This window comes from Lynx rufus, unplaced genomic scaffold (assembly GCF_022079265.1).
Source record: "Lynx rufus isolate CCGP_SWC_20201006 ecotype Redwood Valley unplaced genomic scaffold, mLynRuf1.p SCAF_5, whole genome shotgun sequence".
In the NCBI taxonomy this organism is placed as follows: domain Eukaryota; kingdom Metazoa; phylum Chordata; class Mammalia; order Carnivora; family Felidae; genus Lynx; species Lynx rufus.
This window is the reverse complement of record NW_025814867.1, coordinates 144,974,325-144,991,220: the sequence shown is the minus strand read 5'-3', so window position 1 is coordinate 144,991,220 and position 16,896 is coordinate 144,974,325. Positions and strand designations below refer to the sequence as shown.

Sequence of the window (16,896 nt, the reverse complement as noted above, 5' to 3'; positions counted from 1 at the left end):
TACTAACTTAAATTCTCCTCAACAACTTTAAGAAGTAGATATTGCCATTATAGTCTTTTTATAGATGAGGAAACTGAGGCACAGAGAGGTAAAGAGAATTGCCCAAGATGCTAGAGCTAGGAAGTGGAGAATTCGAAGCTAGGCTCCATGTTTTTAGAGTGACACACCAAGAGGCCTCTTTTGAAGAGGTGTGTGGCCAGCCTGCCTCAGCTTGTGAGGGGTTAACTATGTGTGACTCTTCCCAAACCCACACTGGGGACATCATGTTGCTAGTTTAAAGTTGGCTAAGATGGAAATAGTTATTAATTTTTTTTTCTGGTGAAACAGTTTACCAGCCCCCACTGGCAGCTTACAGTACAGATGACATGATTGCTCTGAAAGTTACACATGGGGTGTTTTGGGAGAAAAAACTTAAAAGAGAGGCATCGGTTTCAGACATGGTGGGGAATGAGAAGTTCAGGACACCTGAATTCATTCTTTTTTTTTTTTTTTCTTTTTCCTTCCAAGTTTTTATTTAAATTCCAGTTGGTTAACATACAGTGCAATATTAGTTTCAGGTATAGGATTTAGTGATTCATTCTTGAAGGATGAATGGGAGGCAGACTATCAGATGACTGGGGAAATGACCGTATAGGCCAAAGAAGGGAAAAGGAATCAATAAGGTATCATCTTATTGACAGGAGTTTGGCCTTTTCTGGAACAGCCAGATTTAGGAGCGACAGTCCCAGGTTTCTCTTACAAATATTGTCACAGACTGAGTGTCTTGGAACGCCTGGCTAGAAGATGTCATATCAGCTGATCTGCAATAGTCAGCAGGACCTACCTTGTCAACACGAAAGTGGGAACAGAGAAAGATCACGTTAGGCAAGAGTGTTGCATCGAAATCCACAAAAATGACTCTGAGAGGAAACCAGCATAGACAATATTTCCATCAGGAATCCTAAGTACCTTGGGTACTATTTGTTGTTGAATGCTGAGAGACTCTGGAGAGGTTGGGACTATTTCTGAATAAATGAATGAATATTCCTGGGAACTAGCTATCTCTTTGTTATGACAAGTCTTCAGTAAGAGACTGGGAAATCATCTTGTACGATGTGGATCAGGAGAATCATCTCTGGATCTGGAAGTTATTGGGTAACTACTTGTGAGCGGGGAGACTTTGGGAAAAGGGCATTCTCCTTCAGTTTCATTTTTCTCCTTGATGTGAAGCTGGGATTCAAACAATTGCTGTCTCCTTCACAATATTTTTTTACTGGGACCAAATAATTTTGTTTTTTTATTTATAAAGTCACTGTGCAATGTAAGCATATAGAGATATTTCTGTTGGAGAATATTTCTTTGTTTGAGAGAATGGCTCATTAGTTTCTTTCTTTCTTTTTTTTTCCCCAATAGTTTCTTGATTTAGCACTGATGGCTTTTGGTAAATTGCCACGAGGTAAAAATTATACTTAGTATCAGTACAGTCTTTCCCTTCATGTGTACTATACATAATAATGTTCCTAAGTCATTATTTAGCAGGCCACAACTATTCGTATCAAGGTTAATGAACTCTGAATTATGTCACGATGCCAAGCCTAGTAACATACTGCGTAGCATTTGTTTTTGGCAATAAATTATTGTACAATGTGCTCCAGGCAATGTGTGGTAAAGCTTCTATAGCTGGTTTATTGTCTAAATGTTTGGTCTTGCTTGTTTCATTCATTCGGAAAATATTAAGATCCTTTTGTAATAAGATGTCCAGACTTTAGTATATCAATTTGAAAACATATAAGGATATAGTACAGCGAGATCAGTAGAGTTGTCACCAGCAAATATTGATTAGTTGTATTTTGGGGGGACTTAAGTGTTTTGAGGATAAAATTGTTGAGTAAGGAATTAAAATTCAATAGGAAGATGGAGGCTTATGTTGTTAAATGCTCCAGAGGAGGTTAAATAATACCAAGATCTGTTTAGTACCCAGGCAGTAAGCCACCCTTGGTGACTTACTGAGAGTACTAGCTTTAAAGTGCTAATAGGGGATGGAATGCAAACTGAAATTAATTGAAAAAATTAATAGGTAAGAGGAAGTCCACCTTCTGGGCACAGCCCACATTTGAAGAAGTTTCATTGGGAAGGAAAGCAGGGAGGTAGAGTGAATGCTGGACCAGCCGCAGGGTTAAGGACTAATGCCTAAAATATTGATGGAAACTTGAAGGTCTGTGAACCCATGTTTTTCCTACATACGTCCTCCCAATTCTTAACATTGTACCTGGAGCCAGCTACATAATTTGAAGGCTCAGTGAAAACTGAAAATGTGATACCCCTTGTTTAAAAAGCTGAAAAGTAAATCTTTTTCCTGTATCCTGTCGTCTCTTTTGACATGTTGCGGTTGCTTTTTGTTCACTCTTTAATGTCATGTGCTCTTGGGCACAGGGATACCTACTGAGGGAGGCTAGCCTCTCACAGAGCCTAGACCCCAACCTCTCCCATGCCTGTGCCCAGGCTCCCATGGAGGGAGGGGCAGAAGGTGGCAGCAGCCACTGGGTGGGACTGGTACAGTAGAAAACTGAGGAGGCAATTGGGGAGGGAGTAGGTGGTGGGAGGTGGGACTTCATATGAGAAGACACCACAAGTCCCTAGTCCCATTGTTCCAGCAGAGTTCACTTACAAACCACAAATTCAAAGACAGAAATAGTAAGGACCTGTATAGGTTGGCCTGACTGTGCTTCATATATAGCGTGTACTCAGTCCATGTAGGATAAATTGAATTGATTTGTTTAGTGACTATCTCGTGAAGAATCCAATTAAACTTGTGTCGGTAAACATCATCATTCTAGACTTGTCTGGGGAGAAGGCAGGCCAGACTTTGCCATGGGATGGGATCATAAAATTTTAAAGGATCACATGTGTATGGGAGATTTTGGGGGTAGGGTTGGAATGGCCACAGATACTCATGCTGGAAGTCCAAGCTTCAAGATGGCTTTTACTTTCTGGCTTAATTCTGTATGGTCACAATTAAAGTTAATATACTTTTACATAGGCTTAAATCCAGAATTAAAGCACTTATAAACAGCCATATTCATTCTCTCCTACATCCAAGTCTTTTGTTCGGGAAGAAGAATAGTAAGCAATTCTGATGTCAAGGGGCAAAACCTTGAGGAATAGGTAATAATCGTACTTTGTTCATTGAGGGATGGAAGGCTCAGTGCAAACAGAGTAGTTTGAAGTCACAGAAGTATAGTTAAAGTTGACTTGCATTTGGTGTATACAAATCTGTGAGGGTCAAAACACAATGTATGAAATGACCTACTAATATAAAATAGAAAGTTTATGGAGGTTGACAATTTATGAAATACAAATATTGGCATTTTGATTTTTAATGAGATCTAATTTATTGGATTCAGACTTTGTTTCAAGGTCAAACGTAAGCAGTATAGAATTCGAAGTCAAATAAGTAAGTTATATCTCTATCATTATACAAGTATGTGATTCTGGCCAAGTCACTTAAAAAAATTTTTTTTAATGTTTATTTACTATTGAGAGACAGAGAGAGACAGAGCATGAGCATGGGAGAGGCAGAGAGAGGAGGAGACACAGAATCCAAAGCAGGCTCCAGGCTGTGAGCTGTTAGCACAGAGCCTGATGTGGGGCTCAAGCCCACAAACCGTGAGATCATGACCTGAGCTGAAGTCGGACGCTTAACCGACTGAGCCACCCAGGAGCCCCCCCAGGCGCCCCCCCCCCCCGCCAAGTCATTTTTTTATTTTTTTTTAATTTTTTTTCAACGTTTTTATTTATTTTTGGGACAGAGAGAGACAGAGCATGAATTGGGGAGGGGCAGAGAGAGAGGGAGACACAGAATCGGAAACAGGCTCCAGGCTCTGAGCAATCAGCCCAGAGCCTGACGCGGGGCTCGAACTCACGGACCGCGAGATTGTGACCTGGCTGAAGTCGGACGCTTAACCGACTGCGCCACCCAGGCGCCCCCCAAATCACTTTTTTAAATGTGAACACAGTAATATTGTTTTGTATAAAATGAGAATAATGATAATAAGAATAGTCTTGCCTAATATGGATTAACACACATGTACATAACATACAAGCCCATATGTACACATGCACATACAATGTAAAAGTCACTGGATTTAATTAGAGGGCGAAACACATATTTTGGTCTATGTAAGGTCATGAGTCACATGAAAGATAGGTTTTTAGTAGAACCGGAGTGATGAAAAAGAAGTCAATTTTATTCCAGGCTCATTATTAACCGGAGATAAACCCCGGTTAAGAGCAAACCTAAGACTTCCTGACAGAATTGGAATGCCTAGTGGAATGAGCTCATTTGAAGCAAATTATTATGTGACTGAGTAGGCAGACTTCATGTTTCTCATCCACCTCTGACTGTATGTAAAGTTCTGAGACCGTGAGTACCATTCAGGCTTGCAGAACCATCCTGCACCTGCTCTCCCCCTCTCATATACTTACACCTTATTGACATTGTCACCCCCTAAATGCCAGGGACTGCTACTGCTCTGGAGACTCCTGTAGAGGCTGCGGATGCAGCTGTGACTATGGCCATGACTGTGGGCACGGGTATGGGATATGGATCTGGCTATGGCTGTGGCCCAACGGGTCAAGCCCTGGTTCTGGCTGCAGTTGCCACAGCTCCCATTCATTTTGCTGCAGGAGATGCTTATTCCTTCCTGTTAGAAAATCACTACCGGAGCATCCTTTGCTGCTAAAGTGGCAGTAGGAAATCTGTTCCAAGGAGTAGTCATTGACGACTTTTATTCCTGTGAATGTTTTTGCCCTAGATGGGCTTTAAGGTCGATGGAAGAAAGAAGATAAAATTCCAATTGTTTTCTGAAATTTAACTCTTCCATCTCATGGTTTCTTTCCACACCGTAGCCTTGGCCACAAGTACTAATGCTCCACATTTGGGCAATTCACTTCCCCAGTGAAATGCTTCTTTGAATCTAGTAAGTCTGTCACCAGTTTTACTTTAAGTCATCAGTGAGTACAGATTTTGAAAGTTCCCTGTCTTTTTTTTTTCCCTTTCCTGTGATGTTATGGGGTTTTCCAAACAGTTCTCAAAATTTTTTCTTCAATAATTTACTGTTAGTGATTAATCACATCTACAGTAACAAAAACCTCACCCACTTGTGTCTACATATGCACAGAAATCAGAGTTGTGTTTATGGAGAATGAAACTGGTAGTGTCTTGTTGAATTGTCTGGAAGAGGGAACAATACGAGTTGAGTGAATGCAGGGTAGATGTCACGTAGGTCTGAGTGGAGTATCGACACCAGTAAAGGGGAAGAAGTGATAGACTTCTGAACCCATCTGGAGGTCAAATCTCTGAATTCTGGGTATAATGAGGGGGAAGAGAAGGAAGAGAAGGAAGAGAAGCTTAGTGGAAATGTATGCTTAGAATATCTAGATTCGTGTGCCACTTGTGTGGCACGAGTCGGTTGAGCATCTGACTCTTGATCTCAGCTCAGGTCATGATCTCAAGGTTCATGAGATTGACCCCAGTGTTGAGCTCTGTGCTGACAGTGCAGAGCCTCCCTGAGATCCTCTCCCTCCCCCTCTCTCTCTGCCCCTACTCACCTTGCATGTGCTCTCTCTCTCTCTCTCAAAAATAAATAAACATTAAAAAAATTAGAAAAATATATAGTCTTCTGGATACTCAGCAGTGTAGAAAGGAGTTGTTATCTAGTTTAGAGACTAAGGAAAGAGATGAAAAGCTTGTATTAATGGCAGATATTGTGGATAATCTATCTATCTATCATCTATCTATCTATCTATCTATCTATCTATGTATCTATCTATCATCATCATCATCTATCATCTGTCTTTCTATCATCTACTTATCTATCATCTATCTATCTATCTATCTATCTATCTATCTATCATCTATGTATCTATACCATCATCATCATCTATCTGTCTTTCTATCATCTAAATGGACCCACTTCTCAGTGAATTCATAATCTCATGTAGGAGAAATATGGTAAGATTGACAATAGAATGAAGTGATTATTTTTATGATTATATGCTATAGGAGATATACAATACAATGTGGTTATTTAGTAGTGTGAGAGTCAGGATTGTTCCAAGCAGAGGGGACGCTTGAGTTGAGGCCTGAGGCACGAATAGGACTTGGCCAGGCAGAAAGGAAAGCAGGATGAGCAATCTTCATATGCATTTATGATCACTGCTGGGGGAAGTGTAATCACGAAGCAGATCTGGAGAGGAATTCCCAGGCTTTCCCTCCTCTCCTAAGAGCATCTAGACAGCAGACATACATGAACAGGAGAGGGCAGGGCCAGGAAGAGCATAGGCTGATGAGCCTACCAGCAGAAGACTAAGAAGACGTGGCTGATACTCATCTGCTGTGTGACTTCAGACTAGTGACATAATCACTCTGATCCTCAGCTTTTTTCTGCAAACACTTGCATGTCAGGTAGATGCTCTATTCATTCCATAAGCATATGATAATGCATTGAGATAACGTGTAAAGACACTTTACAAAATACAATGTAGATGGACTGGTTAGCAGAGATTTTCCATTGTTTAATGAGAGTTTAGAGAAGAAGATTTTTTGTGATTAGAAGCTAGAAAAAATTGTATTATGAGGGGGAATTTATATTCATCACAGATTATGGGAATCTCTAGAATGTGTTTCACATGGATATTGAGGATTCACTGTTTAATAAATCTTTAATCTTGACTGAAATCTCTTATTATAAGATGATACTTAATCAAGCTATCTAAACAGACATAGTCCTAAAAATTAAGTACATGTCTGGGGCGCCTGGGTGGCTCAGGCGGTTAAGCGGTTGACTTCTGTTCAGGTGATGATCTCACAGTTCCTGGGTTGGAGCCTGTGTCAGGCTCTGTGCTGACAGCTTGGAGCCTGGAGCCTGCTTCAGATTCTGTGTCTCCCTCTCACTCTGCCCTTCTCCTGCTCACACTCTGTCTCTCTCAAAGATAAATAAACATTAAAAAAAAAATTAAGTACATTTCTACTATGGACTGATCTTTTGACTCTTCTGGAATTTCAAAAAACCCACATCACCTTTTTATATGGTATGTACTTAAACATGTTCCCAAAGGATATGCTTTGTAAATACAATATTGAATCGTTCTCTAATTGCTGAACTTGAAAATATGCATGATATCATATCCAATGATATTATGTTGACACTAGTTTTAGTAACAAATTACCATACAAAATAGTTAATTCAGGGTGTAAAATGCCCCTAGGAGAGTAATTTATGTCCCTAGGGGTTTTGCTGCTTCATCATGAAGATATTTTTAATTACAGCATATATATATATATATATATATATATATATATATATATATATATATTAGAACCTATTCCAAACTACAAAGTTATTACGTTAAGTGCAGACACAATCAGCATTTCTGCACAAATAAGTATAGATATTTGAAAAACAATTATTTTGTGAGAACTTAAAACTATGATGTGAGAAAAATAAGATGAAGGGAATAACATTTATTGAGAACAATTCCTACCTAAAGCACTGAGTAGGCATGAAACAAAGAAAACAATTCTGTAATGTGCTCAGACCCAATTTTAGAAAGAAGAAACTAGTGTTCAGAGGATTTAAGCATATATCCAAATCTTTTAAAGCGTATATGTGGCACACCAATATTTGAACATATGTTTGAATTAATCCATCCATTTTTTTTATTGGAGAGATATTGATTAAGTACAAATTACTGAAAGGCATTGTACTCAGAGCTGGTCATTCAGGGATGCACAGAATAGAGATTGTCTTTTTCATCACGGATCAGTATCCAGCATTGTGAATGGAAAGGTATTGAAAATAATGCACTATAGATGGAAGAATGTTTCAATAATCTAGGGGTATTTTTGCATGAAAGAAGGTGTTGGCAGTGACCCTGAAAAGAAAATGGTCTATTCCAAAGAATTTGTGGGGCGCCTGGGTGGCGCAGTCGGTTAAGCGTCCGACTTCAGCCAGGTCACGATCTCGCGGTCCGTGAGTTCGAGCCCCGCGTCGGGCTCTGGGCTGATGGCTCGGAGCCTGGAGCCTGTTTCCGATTCTGTGTCTCCCTCTCTCTCTGACCCTCCCCCGTTCTGTTGCTCTGTCTCTCTCTGTCCCAAAAATAAATAAAAAACATTGGAAAAAAAATAAAAAAAAAAAAGAATTTGTGAAGCACAATTTATAATTTTGAATTTCAAGGATGAAAGATAAGGAAAGAAACTGAAGGTAAGTGGAATGGAATGTATTTTCTTTAAGTTTATTATTAAGATGAAACATAGAGAGTGATCAGATTAGACCAGTGGAAAATATTCAGAAAAGAAAAAATGAAGGCTTATTGACTGAAGAAAAAATGTTTATTAATAGAAGTTCTCAAAAAGTGAAATTGACAGTTTTGTAAAGATCCCTGTTGAAGGTTGTCAATGAAGTTCTGAATCGCCACTCTTCCCCTTGCCCTTGATGTTCGAGTATTCAGTACAATGAATGATCTTTCATAGTTTGTACTCCTTTCCAACTTGGATTTAATAGTTGTTATAGTAAATTTAAATTTTGTATTCTGTTTGATTCTGAAAATGGTGATTTAAGTAAAATCTAGACAAGTAAGATAAGCTAAAAACTCTTCCACAAACAAACAAACAAAATCTCACTTTTTTGTAAGATTAGCCAAAATATCTTCCACAAACATAACCCCACTTTTTTATGACTATATATATATATATATATATATATATATATATATATATTTAAAGGTGTGTTTGTTTATTTTGAGAGAGGGAGAGAGAGAGAGAGAGGGAGACTGTGAGCACATGCATAAAAGCCAGTGGGGAAGGGGCAGAGAGAGAGAAAGAGAGATTGAGAGAGAGAAAGAGAATCCCAAACAGGCTTCGTGCTGTCAGCACAGATCCTGACATGGGGTTGAACTCACAAACCATGAGATCATGACCTGAGCTGAAGCCACACACTTAACTGACTGAGACATCCAGGCACCCCTATGATTGCATATTGTTTATGGAAAGGTCAGATGTTTGATATAGAATGAGAAGAAAGGGTATATTTGGATTTATACACTTACAGGTATAGAAGCTTATGTGTAGATGCATAACTATAAACCAGAGTTTCTAGATCCCAGTACTATTGATATTTTGGGCCAGCTATTTCTTTGTTGTTGGGGCTGTTCTGTGCCCTGAAGAATTTGCAGCATCCCCAGTTTCTACCACTACATGCCAGTAGCATCCAACCACACCCAAGCCTTGACAGTTGACCACCTGTCTAGATATTGTCAGTTGTCTCCAAGATTCCAAGAGGCGAAATCACTCACAGGTTGACAACTACTGATACGGATGCGCTAATAGGTTCATAGTTTGTTTCTCTTGTGGTGTGGAAAGTGGATGAGCAGAGACAGTAGAGACAGTTAAAATGTAGGATGGCCCAGAGAGAACCACTAGATCTCCTTCTTTTGAGGAGTCTCTTTATGTGTGCAGATGTTTAATCCTGGGATAAGAATGTGTGACCATCTTTGCAAATTCCCAGTTCTAAGACAGCACCTTGGCTGTGGCATGTGCTTACTTAGTGTCTGTGGAATTCAGCTAAGTTGCTGAAGGAATGCTTCGCAAACAAAGCAGTCAACACAAATGCATAAGTTATTTACAAACTATTGTAATTTTAGAACTACGTGCAGAGATGAGAAAAACTCAATTAGAAAAATAATGGGATTCTGGTTAGGTCAAGTGAAAATTTAATATATTTCCCCTGGAAGATGGGATGCAGGTAAATAGATTTGTAGTCCTGTTCTTTGGATTAAATGCAGTGTTAGAATTTTTAGGGCTACAGAGTTTCTGGGACTGAAAAGCTGGGAGGGACTATGTATGCAAGGACCAAATCACTGGAGGTCCTGATATTGTTTCTTTAACCCTCCACATCCTGCAGGCGGGGTGTGTGGTCTTCCTAAGTTTGCTTCAATAACCAGTTGTCTTTATAATTTACATATATATATTTTAAAAGTTTATTTATTTATTTTGAAAGAGAGAGAGAGATAGAGGGTAAGTGGGAGAGGGGCAGAGAGAGATGAGAGCGAGAATCCCAAGCAGGCTCCACACTGTCAGCACAGAGTCTGAAGTGGGGCTCGAACTCACAAACCAAACCAGGAGATCAAGACTTGAGTGGAAATCAGACGCTTAACCAACTGAGCCACCCAGGTGACCCTAGAGTTTATATTCTTTTAAATGGAAGTTTATGGAGTTTAAATGCGAGTCCTTCTGAGATGGCAATTGAATGCAAGTGCAAAAGGAGGCAATGGAATAGGTATTTTCCCATTTGCTTGATTCCAACAAGATGTACCTACATGAGGAGTGTCATTGACAGTGGACTACCCCGTGGAAGAAACAAGGTGAGAAGGAAAGGCTGGGCAAGACATGATGCTGAGTCCTGCAGAGCACCTCATTTTCTGCTATGTTCTAAATCTTTTTCTGAAATGTCAAGAACTTGGAGCAAGTGTCCTTCTGATCACTTGCCACTAACCGAACCTAACCGGATCACCGTATGGAAAATCATACAGGATAACAAGTCTGAGGAAGGGGCCAGGGAGGGAAAAAAGGAGTCTGAGGAACTCTGAAAATCAGTATTCAACTCTAGTCTTTACTGTATTATGGATAGGGATGAATTTTGTAATTTTTTGGTGATAGGGATGCAGAATTGAGGTTCCTTGAAAAGTATATTTTTCCCATGAATTCTTTGCTTATCCCAGTCACTTTTAGGATATCAGAAGGATATTTTGCTGTGGAGTGCTGAGTTGTGTTGCACATGGAATTTTGTAATTGAGGTAATGTATGGATGGTATTGAGGTTATATACACACACACACACACACGTATGTATGTGTGTGTATCTATACGTCTACACGTATGTATATATGTATCTGATCCAAGTGCTAATTATAGGTGTCTTCTTGAAAAATGACAGTGGTTCAGCTGAGGCTATGAAAATCAATCAAAAAATTAGAGAAAATAGGGAAAGAAGTCATACATAGTAGACATTTCTGGAATGTGGTAGAAATTTGAAGGCTAAAAATTATGAAGCAAGTACTATTTTCTGTATCCTGGTCATTTAAAAAAAGTATTTATTTACTTTGAGAGAAAGAGAGAGAGACAGTGTGAGTCGGGGAGGGGCAGAGAGAGAGGAGAAAGAGAATCCCAAGCAGGCTCCGTGCTGTCAGAGCAGAGCCTGACTCGGGGTTCCATCTCATGAAACATGAGATCATGACGTGAGCTGAAATCAAGAGTCAGACACTTAACCGACTGAGCCATTTAGGTGCCCCAATCCTGGTCATCTTTTGATCTTCAGTAGAAAGACTATTTATTTAGTGTGGCATCAAAACACCTTGCTACATTTCTTTCTCTCAGATGTGGCTGCAATTTGGGTTTATACTTTTACTTCCACTGATCCTTAAATCTGTCTCGTATAAAATGTGGACCAAACACCAGCTCTGCCCAAAGGTTCCAACATTGAAGTGACAGTGCTTCCTCTAGAATATCATTAGTAAAAAAAAAAAAAAAGTAGTTTCAAGAAATCTTGGCAAGTGCTATGACATATGTCTGCATATAGGAGCAAAGAGGAAGATCATTCAATCCAGACAGTAGCAGCAAGGAAAAGCTTTGTGTAGGAAGTGATTACAGACCTGAGTGTAAAGGAAAGTTTTATTAACTGAGAATTAAGGGTAGCCAGAAAATATTACTGGCATTAGAAAGGACACACACTTTCCTCTTTTGTATGTTGAGAAGGCAAGTATGATAGAGTAATTTGGAAGAAAGGGGACATACATATTGTATTTCAAAATCACAATGAGCATTTTTGTCAAAGACTGAGACCTTCTGTCAACTGGGTAATCTTGGGAACTTTGAATGAGTAGAGTGGAATCTACATATAAATAGGGGTAAAAGTTGATTTGTGTGCTACTTTATGTCATGACAGTGTCAGGAATTGAAAGCGGGATCTTGCTGTAGGTATCTTAAAGTTATTCACTCTTCTGCTTCTGAGCTAAATGTACAATGAACAATAGTGGTAGGAGAAGGAAAAACTGGTTTATTAAATTGAAGGAAGGCACTGGTATCTCATGCTATGAAACTCTGATAAGATCTGCACTGGAAAAAAAAAGTTTCGTTTTTGGTTTAACTGAGGTATTCTGTTTTCTCATCCAAATAAACTGCAAGACACTTACGTAGCCACAGAAAATGAAACAGAAAAGGAGGGCTGCCCTACTCCCCAGGACCTCAGTTTGCCTGGTATATGGAAGAAGAACATATAAGAAGATACACACATATATAGCACAGTTCTCCAAACTTATTAATAGTCAGTGTCCCAGTGAAAGTGAATGAATTATCAGATGTTGAACTGCTTCTTGGGATTTGAGGAGGATTGAACAAAGGGGTGGAGGAATGGAAGTTGAGGGTGAGTGGGAAAAGCCTGGCAGAAAGTAGCAAGGATTCCAGAAAGGAGATAGGAGTTATTTTCTTCCCTATTGGCAGAGGCAGCTATTTTACAAAAGAGAAGAGATCAGGAGTTACAGGTGCACCTGGGTGGCTCAGTTGGTTAAGTGTCTGACTTGGGCTCAGGTCATAATCTCAAGGTTTGTGAGTTCTAGCTTTGGGCTCTGTGATGACAGTGTAGAGGCTACTTCAGATTCTTTCTCTCCCTCTCTCTGCTTTCTCCTGCTTTCTCATTCTTTCTCAAAAATAAATGAATAAACTTAAAAAAAAAAGAGGGGCAGAATTTTTCTATTCCCCTCAGCCTTGTTATATATATTGAAGGATAGGAGGTTGTGAAGGTGAGTATCAGTTTTATGGACAGCACATGATTCTAGTGAGACGATTCTTTGGCAGAGTGAATTAAAATGCTGTTCTTTAAATTTTTTTTTTTTCAACGTTTATTTATTTTTGGGACAGAGAGAGACAGAGCATGAACGGGGGAGGGGCAGAGAGAGAGGGAGACACAGAATCGGAAACAGGCTCCAGGCTCTGAGCCATCAGCCCAGAGCCCGACGCGGGGCTCGAACTCACGGACCGCGAGATCGTGACCTGGCTGAAGTCGGACGCTTAACCGACTGCGCCACCCAGGCGCCCCAAAATGCTGTTCTTTAAATAAAACAAGAGTGTCCAAAAATAATGAGCTCATTTATCCCAAGCCATTATTGATTGTTCACGGTGCCTGGCACACCACAGCTACTTACATGTTTGTTGGGAACGTCAAGGGATGAATGGCATGCTCTGCCAATCATTGACAGTATATAAAGGTCCAAGGCTAGTAGCAGACACACAGTTCACCACATCCTCTCGCAACCCACGTGAATTCTCTTCTCTTGACAACAACATGTGTTGCAACTACGGCAGCTCCTGTGGCTATGGCTGTGGATGTGGCCCCTATTATGGCTGTGGTTATGGAACAGGCTATGGCTGTGGCTATGGTAGGGGATGTGGCTGTGGATATGGCTCCTGGTATGGCTGTGGCTCTGGCTGTGGATATGGCTCAGGATACGGCTGTGGCTATGGCTCCTGCTGTGGCTATGGCACCAGATATGGCTGTGGCTGTGGCTGTGGCTATGGCTCTGGTTGCTGTGGCTACCGGCCATTTTGCTGTAGAAGATGTTATTCTTCTTGCCGCTAGAACATCACTGTCCAAGTCACATTTGCTTCTGAAATGACACACCTTAATAGAGGGCTGAATCAAGGATCCATACCCCAAGATTTCTATATCCAAGACATTGTATGCTTCACAGAGGCTTTGACCACTGGTCAGCTATTGTAGGATGGCATCTTGCGGCTGTATAGTATCATCTTACTTTTTTTCATATATTGGTCTTTACTTCCTTAATCTGGATTCTGCATTGTGACCGTGGCAACAATCCTAACACCCCGCAGTTGGGCAAATCCTTTATTCTCAATAAAATGGTTCTTTGCTTCTAACACGTCTCTGTGTTCTTGCTTGTGAATTACTCCTTTTTTCAGGTGTTATGGCTTCTCTTGAAAATTGGGCTGACAGTGTTTCATGAACCTGGGGCTCTTCCTTGATATAATACAAGCATTTCTACTCATACGTGAATCAGAGAAAATGTCTTCTTCACCTGTTTCTCATATTCCTCTTGCTAAGGTCCTCAAAACCCAACACAAATCACATAGTATTTCAGAACTGTCACCTGGATATCACAGTGTATCTAGAATGGAGGTGGAGGGGAAAGATAAGGAGGAATGACATCTCTTCAGGAGGTTGTGACACAAGCTCAAGGGAGAGGAGGTGTGGCCTGAGTACTTAAAGGATGAATGGAGTGGAAGAGAGAGTTTCCAGAGTAATGAGAAATTAGAAATGGACTCAGGTGTCTAATGAACTAAGGAAAGGATAATTTAGAAGAAAGATGTGGTATTGTATCCTCTGTATTTTAATGGAAGTCTGGATGTATTTGTTGGCATACATTGAGAGTGAGGAAATTGATTTCAGTCACTTAACTCACAAATAGTTTAGAATGTTTATTAAAGGGAACTATCCTACATGCTGAAGATACAGGAGCAAAATTGTAGACAGGATTCCTGCTGTCAGAGCATTTCCATTCTAGTAAGTGAAAATTTAAAAAAAAAAGAATTAAGTTGGATAAATTTAGAGAGATAATTCCTATGGAGGGAATAAAACAGCATCCTTGGGAAGAGAGTGCAGGATGAAGTATTGGAGAGTTAGTTCAATGAGGTATTTTGACATTTTGTGTAAAATGAATTAATGCCCGTTGAAAGAAATCCTAGAATGAACAACTGTAGGTATAAAGAGGAAAGAGAAATTCATTAAGTTTTGGGTATGATCAGTGGTGCCACAATTTTTGGTAGAAAAGAGCAATGATCTAGTGCTTTAAATGAGCTCTCTTTGTTTGGGGCACATATAAGAATGAGATTAATAGTCCCAGTTGATTTTCTGAGTTTGAGGGCTGACTACTTTGTTAGGTTCTGACTTCAGTGTTCTATCCCCATGTGACTTTCCAAATCTCTCACATTTGACCCTACATCAGAAAATGTCTTTTCAGACTCAATTTCCACCAATAGAAAAAATGACTCATTCTCTCATCTCCATGACAAGGGTCACTGCACAAAGTTTGGATCTGAGGAACTTGGAGCTAGGAGACTTTAAAACATGGCCAATTCCAAGGAAGATGGCTCTGCCATCAAGGACAGCCCTGAAGTGAGGTTATGCCCAGGATATAATGTGTCTTGCTGATGAATAAATAAGGCTTCTTTTAAGGGTTGAATAGTTTTCATAGATAGGATATTTGTAAGTCATTTCTGGGGACTGACTGTGCTCTGGGTTAATCTGAGGTGGGTACCACTTACAAACAGCAGAAAGGAATGCTAATAATTACAGTTTTGTTAAAAATTTACTCATTGTTTCATTATGTTCTTGTCTTTGAAGGCTTTCTGAAAGAGGGAAGAATATCAAATTAGGCACGTGTATAATAATTTACAAATCCAGTAAAGGGTTAATCATTTATTAGGTATATAAGATAATTTATACAACAGGAAAAATGTGTTCATAAACCGATGACTATCTCCAAATGTGAAATTTGAGCCTCACTCAAAGAACATTTGTGACTCTCAGCTTGAATGGATTAAGAACATTGTGATAATATATTGAATTATCTTATAACTACTAAATGCACACCAACGTTTGAACACATTTTTGTTTTACTTCATTTTTTAATTGGGGAAATATTGACTGATTTCAAATTATGTGCCAGGAACTCTACCTACTGGTGATACTGATGCTTTCTTCTGCCGTAATGGATCTGTATCCAGAGATCTGAATGGAAAGGTACTAGAAATAATGCAATTAAAGCTAGAAAACTTTTCCAATAGTTCAGGAGTATTGTGACAAGAAAGAGGGTGTTAGAAAAACAAGTGTGTATTCTAGGGATTTTGTGCATTAGAGTTTATAGTTGTGAATTTCAAGAATGGTAGAAAAGTAGAAAAAATTAAGTCAAAGAACAATTGTAATGGATATATTTTCCTTAAACTTCCTGTAAGGGATGAATCACAGCAGAGTGATCAGATAGACCAGTGACCAGTATTAGAAAAAGTAGTAGGAAATACTGTCAAGTGAAGGAAAAATGTCTACTAAGGAAGGATCACAGGCAAGGAAATCAGCAGTTTTATGAAATTCCCAGTTGAAAGCATTTAGTAAAAGACTGGATGTCACACATTTCTTTGTTGGGAAATTTTAGTGTGGAGTAGAGGGAATAATCTTCCTGAATTTGTACTCTCTTCCAGCTTGGATTTTATAGTTGTAACATTAAAAAGTAATGCAAATTTTGGATTCTGCCAGATTCATAAAATGGTGATTGATGTAAAGCCTAGACAATGAAGATAAGCAAAAACATCCCAAGAAACAACCATACAAACAAAAAACAGAGACGCCTTCATTTCTCCCTTCCCTCCCTCCTTCCTTCCCTCCCTCCTTCCTTCCCTTCTTTCTTTCTTTCTTTCTTTCTTTCTTTCTTTCTTTCTTTCTTCCTGTTCTTTTCTGGACTTCATATCTGGTAATGGAATGCTTCTATATTTATATTTGGTTTACCTGAAGAGAAAGGAAATATTTGGAATTAGACACCAATAAATAGAGAAGCTATAGATGCAAGGTTATAAACCAAGGTTTCTAGATCTCAACACTATTGGCATAGTATAGCAGATATTTCATTGTTGTTGGGGTTTGTTCTGTGGCTGGGATTAGAGTCTTCCCTCATTTCTCCCACATGCAGCTAGTAGGTATCTGCAGTAGGTATCTGGATGTCAGAATCCTGGCAAGATGTTGCGATGTTTCCAGGAAGGAGATGAAGTATTTCTTCCCTTATGGGCAGAGGTAGA

General features: G+C 39.5%; 1 protein-coding gene across 1 annotated transcript; it reads left to right on the top strand.

Moving 5' to 3' along the window:
* The first annotated feature begins 13,375 nt into the window (after positions 1 to 13,375).
* Positions 13,376 to 13,669, top strand: LOC124527306 (keratin-associated protein 6-2-like). The gene has a single exon (XM_047100483.1). It carries the CDS (start codon positions 13,376 to 13,378, stop codon positions 13,667 to 13,669), a length of 294 nt encoding a protein of 97 aa, XP_046956439.1.
* Positions 13,670 to 16,896: the final 3,227 nt, after the last annotated feature.

Coding starts and splice junctions, on each gene's coding strand:
- LOC124527306 (XM_047100483.1), top strand. CDS start 13,376: ATGTGTTGCAACTACGGCAGCTCCTGTGGCTATGGCTGTGGATGTGGC.